General features: G+C 48.6%; 2 protein-coding genes across 5 annotated transcripts in view; one reads left to right on the top strand and one right to left on the bottom strand.

Annotated features, from left to right (window-relative positions):
• The window catches only part of LYRM4 (LYR motif containing 4), an 82973-nt gene extending 74274 nt beyond the window's left edge, over window positions 1-8699 (bottom strand). For both annotated transcript variants that reach the window (XR_010990422.1, XM_068163007.1), the window contains exon 1: window positions 8523-8699. Coding sequence is in view for 1 of the 2 variants with exons in the window: in XM_068163007.1 (XP_068019108.1) it covers window positions 8523-8608 (86 nt within the window). In the remaining variant the exon portion in view is untranslated. The remainder of the gene's footprint in view (window positions 1-8522) is intronic.
• FARS2 (phenylalanyl-tRNA synthetase 2, mitochondrial) overlaps window positions 8609-12184 on the top strand; it is a 232482-nt gene continuing 228906 nt past the window's right edge. For all 3 annotated transcript variants that reach the window (XM_068163005.1, XM_068163001.1, XM_068163004.1), the window contains exon 1: window positions 8609-8832. The gene's annotated coding sequence lies outside the window, so the exon portion shown is untranslated. The remainder of the gene's footprint in view (window positions 8833-12184) is intronic.

Raw genomic sequence — 12184 nt, 5'->3', positions numbered from 1 at the left:
CAAAAAAGATTCCTAGAGTCTGTAGAGGACACCTTCCTGACACAGCTGGTGGTGTAGCCAACTACAGAAGGTGCCCTGCTGGACCTGCTGTTTGCAAACAGAGAAGGACTTGTGGGTGATGTAATATTTAGGGGCTGTCTTAAGCATTGTGATCACAATAGTCATGAGGTCTGTGGTGACAGGTTGGACTCGATGATCTTTGAGGTCTCTTCCAACCTTGGTGATACTGTGATACTGCAATATGAGTGAGTTCTCAGTTGCTGGAGAAGAGGGGGTTAGCAGAACTTCCAGTGGGCAGACTTTGACCTGTTTCAGAGATAAGGAGGCAGCTCCGAGGGGCCAAGAAGTCCACAAAGGATGGACACTGCTCAAGAGGGATTTCTTAATAGTGCAGGAACAGGCTGTGCCCATGTGAATTAATTTGGCTTCAGTTGTTAAAGAGAACAGGAAATCCTTCTACAATTTTTTTAGCAACAAAAGGAGGACTAAGGAAAATGTCTGTTGGATTATTAAGCCCCATCAGCACAGGTTCATGAAGGGCAAGTCCTGCTTGATGAACTTGATCTCCTGTGACAAGCTGACCTGCTTAGTGTGTGAGGGAAAGGCTGTGGATGTTGTTTATCTGGACTTTTAGTAAAGCCTTTGACACTGTTTTCCACAGCATCCTCTTGGAGACACTGGCTGCATGTGGTGAGGATGGATGGACGCTTCATTGGATTCAGAACTGGCTGGATGGTCAGGCTGAAGGAGTGATGGTGAATGGAGTCAAATCCAACCAGGGACCAGTCACTAACGGGGCTCCCCAGGGCTCAGTACTGGGCTCAGGTCTCTTTAGTATCTTTATAAATGATCTGGATGAGGGAATTAAGTGCACCCTCAGTAAGCTTGCAGATGACACTAAATTAGGTGGGATAGTTGATCTGCTTGAAAGTAGGAAGGCTCTTCAAGGGGATCTGGACAGGCTGGATTAAAGGGCTGAGGTCAGTGGTATGAGGTTTAACAAGGCCAGGTGCTGCACTTGGGTCACAACAACCCCATGCAAACCTACAGGCTTGGGGCAGAGTGGCTGGAAAGTTGCCCAGCAGAAAAGGATCTGAGGGTGTGGGTTGACAGATGTCTGAACATGAGCCAGCAGTGTGTTCAGGTGGCCAAGAAGGGCAACAGCATCTTGGCCTATATCAGGAATAGCGTGGCCAACAGGAGTAGGAAAGTGATTGTGCCTCTGTACTTGGTACTGGTGAGGCCACATTACAAACACTGTGGTTCAGTTTTGGGCCCCTCACCACAAGAAAGACATTGAGGTGCTGCACTGTGTCATGAGAAGGGCTGGAAAGCTGGTGAAGGGTCTAGAGAACAAGTCTAATGAGGAGATTCTGAGGGAACGGGGATTGTTTAGTCTGGAGAAGAGGAGGCTGAGGGGAGACCTCATTGCTCTCTACAACTACCTGAAAGCAGGTTGTAATGAGGTGGGAGTCAGTCTCTTCTCCCTAGCAGCAAGTGATAGAATGAGATTAAATAGTCTGAAATTGCACCAGGAGAAGTTTAGATTGGATATTGGGAAAATGAAAGTCAGTAAAAAACATCTTTAATAGCTCTGCAAATCAGGAAATCTAAAGGTCCACAAGAAATTTCTTAGTTTCTTTGTAAATAAACCACTCAAACATTTATTTTCATGCTGTAAGTTAGGTCAGAGAAAAGGCATTGTGAGACATCTAATTTGCTTTGGATAGTGGTAAAACTACTGAAAAAAATCAATAAATGTTCCTTCCTTCACAACTAGTTTACATACAAAGAGTGGTAGTTTGAAAAGCTCTTTGCTAATTTATTGGACTGCAAAACCCTGTGACATTTCAGGTGCAGGTTAGTTTCAAGGCACCACAACACATTTCCATTTGACACCCAGAACATAACTCAAGCTACACATTTCTAGGACACGCTGCAGCTTGTCCTGCGTCTTAAGCACTTCATTTGAGCTGTATTGACTTTAAAACATCTTCCTGAGAAGGAAGGTGTTAGTTAAATAAATAAAAACATTGATTACAAGCGGAGGCACATTTGATAAATGAATGATTGTCTCACCAAGAATCCCATTAGGGATTCAGTCCAAAACTTGATGAAATGTGATGGCTTGAACCTAGCCTCTTCCACATTCAGTTCCCCGAGTCCCAGCTACGTTTAACTTTTTCACTGCTATTCTATAGTCTGCAGGATGTGTAACCGTCAGCAGTGGCTATCCATAAGATAAAGAGATCTGCAACACCAAGAAGCCTGTGCCCACATGTCTCCTGCTTATGCAAATGATGAGCAGATGTTTACTGCTGGCTGTGACTGCAGCTGAACATTGTGATAATCTGTATGTTTCTTGGAGAAAAAATGCCAGTAAATAAATACTACCAAGCAAAAATACCACCTGTCCTTGGAACAAATACCAGTTAGCAGAAATCACATGATGGGCAACAGAAAGATGGGGACCACAGCACAAGAATGGACCTCACAGGATAAAATAAATGGCCACAGAAACTACCACATGCCTGGAACCCCTCTGCTCTGGGGACAGACTTAGAGAGTTAGGGTTGTTCAGGCTGGAGAAGAGAAAGCTCCACAAAGACCTTATTGTGGCCTTTCAGCACTTAAAGGGGCAGATATGAAAGATGGGGATACACTTGATAGCAAGACCTGTTGTGAGAGGGCAAGAGGTGAGGGTTTCAAACTAAAAGAGGGAGATTATACTGGATAGAAGGAAGGCATTTTTTACAGTGAAGATACTGAGACACTAGCCCAAGTTGCCAAGAGCGGTAGTACGTACCCCATCCCTGGAAACAGATCAGGTCGGCTGGGCCTCTGAGCAATCTGTTGCCATTGAAGACGTCCCTAGTGATTGCAGGAGGAGTTGGACTAGATGACTTTTAAAGGTGCCTTCCAACCCAAACCACTATGATTCTTATAGGCAAAGTCACAGAACAAAGTTCAGTTATATAAGACTTAGTAGCACAATGGATTAGAATAGAATAGAATAGAATAGAATAGAATAGAATAGAATAGAATAGATCAGGTCGGAAGAGACCTTCAAGATCATTGCATCCAACCTATCATCCAACACCACCTAATCAACTAACCCATGCAACCAAGCACCCTGTCAAGTCTCCTCCTGAACACCTCCAGTGATGGCGATTCCACCACCTCCCCAGGCAGCCCATTCCAATGGGCAATCACTCTCTCTGTATAGAACTTCCTCCTGACCTCCAGCCTAAATCTCCCCTGGCGCAGCCTGAGACTGTGTCCTCTTGTTCTGGTACTGGCTGCCTGGGATAAGAGACCAACCTCTGCCTGTCTACAAGCCCCCTTCAGGTAGTTGTAGAGAGCAATAAGGTCACCCCTGAGTCTCCTCTTCTCCAGGCTGAGCAGCCCCAGCTCCCTCAGTCTCTCCTCATAGGGCTTGTGTTCCAAACCCCTCACCAACTTCATTGCCCTTCTCTGGACTCATTCCAGCAAGTCAACCTCCTTCCTAAACTGAGGGCCCAGAACTGGACACAGGACTCGAGGTGTGGCCTAACCAGTGCAGTGTACAGGGGCAGAATGACCTCCCTGCTCCTGCTGGCCACACTGTTCCTCATGCAGGCCAGGAAGCCATTGGCCCTCCTGGCCACCTGGGCACACTGCAGGCTCATGTTCAGCCTGCCATCGACCAGCACCCCCAGGTCCCTCTCTGCCTGGCTGCTCTCCAGTCACTCTGACCCCAGCCTGTAGCACTGCATGGGGTTGTTGTGGCCAATGTGCAGAACCCGGCACTTGGATGTGTTCAATCTCATGCCCTTGGACTCTGCCCATCTGTCCAGCCTGTTGAGGTCTCTCTGCAGAGCCTCTCTGCCTCCAGCAGATCAACTCCTGCCCCCAGCTTGGTGTCGTCAGCAAATTTACTGATGATGGACTCAATGCCCTCATCCAGATCATCAATAAAGATGTTAAAGAGGATGGGGCCCAGCACTGATCCCTGGGGGACTCCACTACTGACTGGCTGCCAGCTGGATGTGGCACCATTCACCACCACTCTCTGGGCTCGGCCCTCCAGCCAGTTCCTAACCCATCGCAGTGTGCTCCCGTCCAAGCCATGGGCTGACAGCTTGGCCAGGAGTTTGCTATTAGAGATTATTTGAACTGATTATAATTTAAGGGAAAGAATTGCTTTGGTGGTTTGTGGTTGGTTTGTTTGTGGGTTTTGGGGTCTTTTTTTAATCCAGTTTGTCTGGCAGCTAAAATAAGACAATTTTATACAAGCTAACGATTAAGAAACAGGTATTTTTTGGTTCTCATAAATCACCATTTTCTAAATTTATGTTAAACATCTTTTGATCAAAATGCTCCTGAGTTCAAGAAAACAAAAAAGCACTGCAGTTCCATGGAGATTCATTTGTAGTAAGATTCACACACTTATACTTTCTCCAGCATCCAAAATGGCTTCACAGCTTGCTTTAAACAGGGATTTTTGACGAAGCACACATGAATGAAAGATAATTCCTGACCTCTTGAAACCAATACACACACACACAGTGCTTACTTTGTGTGTCCACTTCACTGGAGGTGTTCAGGAGGAGACTTGACAGGGTGCTTGGTTGCATGGGTTAGTTGATGAGGTGGTGTTGGATGATAGGTTGGACGCGATGATCTTGAAGGTCTCTTCCAACCTGGTCTATTCTATTCTATTCTATTCTATTCTATTCTATTCTATTCTATTCTATTCTATTCTATTCTATTCTATTCTATTCCCTAGAATGTGATTTAACATGAGAAAAATCTTTCCTGTGAGGGTGGCAAGACCCTGAACCAAAGTGCCCAGAGACATTGTGGAATCTCCTTTTCTAGAGAGATTTCAAATCCACCTGTACATTACAATCCCGGACAATCTTCTGTGAATGACCCTGTCTTAGCAGTGGGGTTGGACTAGATGATCTTCAGAGATCCCTTCTAACCCCCAACATTCTGTGATTCTGTAATCTGACACATAAATAATCAGAGGATCTACTTTTTGTTAACCAAGCAGAAGAGAAAACAGTACACTTATACCCTTTTGACTTAAAATCTAACATCTTCCCTCTTTGTCTATTTATTTTCCTTCAGCACGAATCACCCTTCCTCAGTCCACCTGCATGGGTAACGAGGCAGAAGGACAGACAAGAAATTACTTACAGTCTACTAAAATCTCTCTCTGCTGTTAGAACCTGAACCATCTGGGGCCTCCAAATACTCCCTAACATTTACTGCAGGACTTTGGAGATGCTCCTCTGTGTTGTTATTCTGAGGGCCATCAGTGATGACCTCAATTCTGTTAAGACATGAATGCTATTCCTTCGGTTATGGCACTAGAAGTTCTTTTGGGTGGTGGAAGAAAATTTGGTACTACCAGCTGACACATTTGAGTACATCTAACAGGAAAGTGGCAAAACAAAAAGATTGAATTTTCCATCATAAATGTTATATAAACATTTAAGAGGAAAAGCACAGCAAGCTCATGACAATAACAAGCTGATCGTACTCCAGATCTACAAATATGGAGCTTGCAGCAAAGAGATTCTGAAATTCTCCAACTGAAGCAATCAATCAATGAGATTAATCTTCAATACTTTCTACTTTGCTACCAGTTGGTTCTTTACAATGTTGTGAGGTTTACCCCAGGGAATTACAATATCACATAACAGTAGCCTGGAGGACATGGCAGGAGTGCTTATCTTGGCACAGAAGCTTGCAGGGTATCCATTTTAGCTGTGGGTGCAGCATAAACACCGAGCCAGCACTTTTGCTGTGGTCTCAGCAGACCTCTCTATGTAATAGCTGCTGATTGTTTCTTACAAGAAACTGCTCTTGCTTTTAGTGTACATGAGTGTGTGTATACCTCAAGATTTTACTACCTAAGAACAGGCTGTTCAAAAATAGAGGTCTTTTCTGTGAGGGTGATGGAACATTGGACCAGGTTGCTCCCCAAGAGGTTGTGGATTCTCTTTCTGAGGAGAGATTCCAAACCCAGCTGAACGTTGTGGGAACCTCCTACATGTGAGTGACCCTGCATCAGCCCTTGATCTCCAGAGATCCATTTCAACCCTAATATGCTGGGATTCTGTGAAAAGGAAAACTTGCACCATGACATGGTGTCAAAAAATCAGATAGCCAAGGTAAACACACAGCTTATGATTCATGCTTTTTTTCAAACTTTCAAGTATAAGAACATGGAAAGAAATAGAATAAAAAATAAATGAGTGTGTTAAGCAGAAGACTCTGCTGCACCTCGTGTGGCATTCAGCCTTGCCTTTGCGCTGCATGCCAAAACTTCCATACAACCAAGACTCCTCAGGTGTAAACTTTATTTTTGGGTGGACCTTGGGAGGAAGGCTGGGTTCCAGGTATGGTTTAATGAAAAGACGACAATTTCACCAGTACCCTGTGCTCTGTTATGAAGGGGCTGGGTAGAGCAGGGTCTACATGTAGTCTGTGAGTCTGATGCCACCAGTTACTGGCGCAACCACTGAAGTAGAGCTGGCTTGCTTTCTTCCATTGCTGTGGCCTCAGCTTCCCTACCCACCAGCACAGCACAAATCCACTGCTGAAAACACACCATGGCCCACATGGGAGCTACATTGAACTGTTCATCAACTGCACACCTCACAAACCCCAAGCCATCCACATTATATGCAGTGCTCTCCTTATTAGCCAGAATAACAACAAACTGGGAAGCTCAAGACAGTGAAGAGTAGGGGGAGCCTTGATAGCAGAGGAACTAAAGAAGAAAAAGCCCATGATGCACACACAACACTGCATGGAGTTCGCAGTAAAGGTTTATAAGCTCCTACTCAGTTTCAGCCCTGCAGGCTTTCTTCTTGGGGCATTGTCTCACGCATAAGGTTTGGGGAATCACAGAATGATTTTGAAGAGACCTTTAAGATCATTGAGTCCAACTCTTAATCCAGCATGGCCTAGTCACCACTAAATCATGTCCTTCAGCATCATAGATACATGACTTTTAAATCTCTCCAGGGACTGGGACTCTACCACTGCCCTGAGTAGCCTGTTCCAGGACTCAGAAACCCTGTTGTGGAAGAAATTTTTCCTCACCCTAAACCTCCCCTGGTGCAATTTGAGGCCATTTCTTCTTGTTTTATTGCCTGTTATTTGGGAGAAAGGACCAACTCCCACCTATCCTCTGCCTCCATTCAGGGAGTTGTAGGGAGCAAGAAAGTCTCCCTTCAGCCTTCTTTTCTCCAGGCCAAACAAGTCCAGATCTCTCTGCCGCTCCTCACAACACTTGTGCTCCAAACCCTCCATCAGCTTTTTTGCCCTTCTCTGGGTCTGTTCCAGCACCTCAATATCCTTCTTGTAGTGAGGTGCCCAAAAATTAACCTAGTATTCATGGTTTATGCTTTGAAGAGTGCAGAGTTCACCATAATTATGCAAGTTCAAAGGCTTCTGTTCCCAGCTCTTGCCAGGCTGGAGATGATTCACAAAGGAAGCTCACATGTCTCTGCCCATGGTCCAAGTAAGTAGTGAAGTGAGTAAACTAACAATAAGTAACACAATTTTACCAATGCTGGTGGGGAGCACAGCCTGTGAATGCCACAGATACAGTGACCAGGCCTGTGCTGGTAGCAAAAATGGATGCATACCTTTCAGCAGTGGCCAGAGCGGGCAGTCAGCTATACAGTATCAGTATAGCATAGTATCAGTCAGGGGTGGAAGGGACCACAAGGATCATCTAGCTCCAACCCCCCTGCCATGGGCAGGGACACCTCACACTAGATCAGGCTGGACAGAGCCTCATCAAGCCTGGTCTTAAACACCTCCAGGGACGGGGCCTCAACCACCTCCCTGGACAACCCATTCCAGGGCTTCACCACTCTCATGGTGAAGAACCTCCTCCTCACATCCAGCCTGAATCTCCCCACCTCCAGCATGGCATCCGTGCTGTCTCGTTGCACAGAGCACTCTGAGCTTAGGCATTGCCCATGATGCCAGGGTTTGGCAGGAAAGCCAGTCTCCTGCCTCACAACCAAGGCCAACCGCTGTCCCCGGCTCTCCCCTCTGGGTCAGAGGAGCAGCAAGGAGATCAGACACGACCTTTCTGAGGCTGCGATAATCCCTGTCCTGTTCCTTCTTCCTGCAACGCGGAGGGCCCCTAACCTAGCATTCTGAGGCAGCCCGAGGCCAGGCATGGAGAGGAGCACTGGGACCAGGGTCTGACCTTCCCCTGAGCCTCCCCGGCGGGGCGCAGGCTGTGGCAGGCAGCTGCAGCCAGGCCCACTCTTGCCTCCGGCCCTCCGGGCACGGGCAACCGCGCCAGGCCACAGCTGCCCTGAGCCACCAAAACCCAGCACCGAGCACGGCTCCTGCCTAGCCCCAAACACCGCCCGGCATTCCCCCTCCTCCGACTCCGTTAGCCCCATGCCTTCACGGGGAGAAACGGTGCCTGGGCGGCTCGCTGCCCACCCCAGAGCCCCTGCCCACCCCAGAGCCCGTCGCCGCCCGGACCAGGAGCGCACCTGTAGTTGTAGCCGCTGAAGCGCTGACTCTCCCGCAGCAGAGCCCGATACAACCGCAGCACCTGGGCCCGGCTGGACGCTGCCATGTTGTCGACACCAGGCGGGTCCTCCGGCGACTAGGTCCCTTTCCCCGCCCGCAGCGATCCAGGGCCGCGCCGGTGCCAGGAGCCGCCTCCCGCTACCCGGCGTCGGCCTCTGCGCGCCTGGGCGGCGGGCAGGCAGGGGCGGGGGCAGCCGCGGCGAAGAGTGGCGGCGGCGTGCGGCCTGGAGGAGAGTGGCGGCGGCGGGAGAAGCGGCGCGCGGCCCGGCGGTGAGTGGCGGCCGCGGATCGGCCCGGGCCCAGCGCAAGACCCGCGGCGGGGCGAGGCTGCGGCCTGAGGCAGCTCGGGGTGGCGGCAGGTGACTTTCCGGACAGAAGGCTCAGCTCAGGGCCGATTCCAGGCACGCCGGATTCCTCCAGGCCGGCACCACCGGTGTGGTGGTTCCTCTGCGGTGTCAAGCCTCGGCCTGCCTTGAAGCTCTCCCGCTGCTGCCTCGTCTGGGCTCCGTTCCGCCTTGGCCAGCGCGGTTTTGTACGGCCCATGCATTGGTAGAGCAGACAGGAAGGCCTAAGCAATGAGGAGAGGGAAAGCAGCGTTTAAATAAACTGCTGGTGCTAGCAGCGTAGTTCTGTGGAGCTGTCCTTGTGTTGGTGTGTTGTATGGGGAGGTGGGTGCTGGCGTGATGGGCTTGATAGAGGGCAATAGGTGGTGGGTGTCCTGTCATGGCATTACCGTCACTAGATAACGTTGTCAGTGAATGGTTGCCTCTGCTGATGTGCCAGGCTTTGGTGCAGTGATGGGTGAGCTATTTCTTCCTCTGTATCCTGTTTTAAAGTGAATCTGTTACTTCAACTAATTTGACCTGTGTATCCATAGTTCAGGCACTTTTAAAGGCGAATAGTTAGATTTTGTGAAGGAGGTTAGCAAAGTTTTCCAGCCTCTGTACTTCTCTCCAGTTCTGAGAAATGGTTTTGTCAACATCTTCCCCTAAGGTTTGCCATTTGTGCAAGTTTCAGAAAGTAACTGTGTTGAACTTTAAATGGATTTAACATGCAGGCTCACACATGTTGAAGGTAGTCTTGAAGAGGACAGTGTCTAGGCAGAAATCAGTGTGCACAGTCCTTACACAGAACAACAGGTTACCTGAACTATTTAAAAAATAGGTTCTACCTGTTTATTTGCTGAAATTTGGGGCTTATTCTTCCCTGCTGTGAGGCTAGGATTCTTTTTCTTCTAAAGCACCTCTTTTCTAATTTATACTTGATCTTTTTGCTGCTGGCAATAGCATATACCTAAGTCTCCCCTTTGGGTAGAAGTTTTGCCACTCCCAGATGAACTTGACTTTGTAACATACAGGCACGATGCCTCAGCTGTAAATGATACTGATCTTTAAAATATCAGTGATACTATAATTCATTTATAATCATTACTTTCTCCACAGTGTATTCTGTATGTGGTGGCTAAGCTGTCAGCTCATGGCTTGGACAGCAACACTCTGTGCTGGATTAGGAACTGGCTGGATGGCCGAGCCCAGAGAGTGGTGGTGAATGGTGCCACATCCAGCTGGCGGCCAGGCACCAGTGGAGTCCCCCAGGGATCAGTGCTGGGCCCCATCCTCTTTAACATCTTCACTGATGATCTGGATGAGGGGATTGAGTCAGTCATCAGCAAATTTGCAGATGACACCAAGTTGGGAGCAGGTGTTGATCTCATAGAGGGCAGAAGGCCTCTGCAGAGGGACCTCGACCGACTGGACAGATGGGCAGAGTCCAATGGGATGGCATTCAACAAGTCCAAGTGCCGAGTGCTGCACTTTGGCTACGGCAACCCCATGCAGAGCTACAGGCTGGGGTCAGAGTGGCTGGAGAGCTCCCAAACAGAGAGGGACCTGGGGGTGCTGATTGACAGCTGCATAAACATGAGCCAGCAGTGTGCCCAAGTGGCCAAGAGGGCCAATGGCATCCTGGCCTGCATCAGGAAGAGTGTGGCCAGCAGGAGCAGGGAAGTCATTGTGCCCCTGTACTCTGCATTGGTTAGGCCACACCTTGAGTACTGTGTCCAGTTCTGGGCCCCTCAGTTTAGGAAGGACATTGAAACACTTGAACGTGTCCAGAGAAGGGCAACAAGGCTGGGGAGAGGCCTTGAGCACAAGCCCTATGAGGAGAGGCTGAGGGAGCTGGGATTGTTTAGCCTGGAGAAGAGGAGGCTCAGGGGTGACCTCATTGCTCTCTACAACTACCTGAAAGGTGGTTGTAGCCAGGAAAGGGCTGGTCTCTTCTCTCTAGCAACCAGCACCAGAACAAGAGGACACAGTCTCAAGCTGCACCAGGGGAAGTTTAGGCTGGAGGTGAGGAGAAAGTTTGTCACTGAGAGAGTCATTCACCATTGGAATGGGCTGCCCAGGGAGGTGGTGGAGTCACCATCCCTGGAGGTGTGCAAAAAGGGATTGGATGTGGCACTTGGTGCCATGGTTTAGTCATGAGGTCTGTGGTGACAGGTTGGACTTGATGATCTTTGAGGTCTCTTTCAACCTTGGTGATACTGTGATATTTGTATACATTCCGTGTGTCTCTAGCAAAAATGCTTCAGTTGCTGCTAATTGTAATTTATTGTATGTACTTACTCTGTCAGTTGTACATCTGATGCAATTGACAGCTTATTTCATAGAACTAAGATAGATCTATGTTTCTGTGTGTAAATAACATTGATAATAATTGCAAATTTATTTTTGCTGGTATGGAATAGGCTTTTTATGCTTCTGGAAACCAGGATTTTCTATATATAATAAATTTACTGGATATTCTCTTTATCAAAACTCAAACTGGAAATGCTAAAGGAAATGTTGCTATTTAAACAATGTGATAAGCATCATGTTTCTGAAACATTCCCTTGTAAGTCAGTGTAGTTGCCACTATCCATCATTTTCCAGCAGTCCTGGCTCACTGGAGAGGTCCCAGAGGACTGGAAGCTGGCCATCGTGGTGCCCATCCACAAGAAGGGCCGGTTGGCTGAGCCAGGGAATTATAGGCCTGTCAGCCTGACCTCAGTGCCAGGCAAGATCATGGAACAGGTCATCCTGAGTGCAATCACACAGCACTTACAGGATGGCCAAGGGATCAGGCCTAGCCAGCATGGATTTAGGAAGGGCAGGTCCTACCTGACCAACCTGATCTCCTTCTATGATCAGGTGACTGCCTGGTGGATGTGGGGCAGGCTGTGGATGTGGTCTACCTGGACCTCAGCAAGGCCTTTGACACCATCCCCCATAGCAAACTGCTGGCCAAGCTGTCAGCCCATGGCTTGGACAGCAGCACTCTGCGATGGGTTAGGAACTGGCTGGAGGGCCGAGCCCAGAGAGTGGTGGTGAATGGTGCCACATCCAGCTGGCAGCCAGTCAGTAGTGGTGTGCCCCAAGGATCAGTGCTGGGCCCCATGCTCTTTAACATCTTTATTGATGATCTGGATGAGGGCATTGAGTCCATCATCAGTAAATTTGCTGACACCACCAAGCTGGGGGCAGGAGTTGATCTGCTGGAGGGCAAAGAGGCTCTGCAGAGAGACCTCGACAGGCTGGACAGATGGGCAGAGTCCAAGGGCATGAGACTGAACACATCCAAGTGC

The sequence above is a fragment of the Melanerpes formicivorus genome, unplaced genomic scaffold (assembly GCF_026170545.1).
Source record: "Melanerpes formicivorus ecotype bairdi unplaced genomic scaffold, bMelFor1.0.p_v2 SCAF_69, whole genome shotgun sequence".
Lineage (NCBI taxonomy): Eukaryota > Metazoa > Chordata > Aves > Piciformes > Picidae > Melanerpes > Melanerpes formicivorus.
The sequence above is the reverse complement of the archived record's forward strand: the minus strand, read 5'-3'. Positions and strand labels throughout refer to the sequence as shown.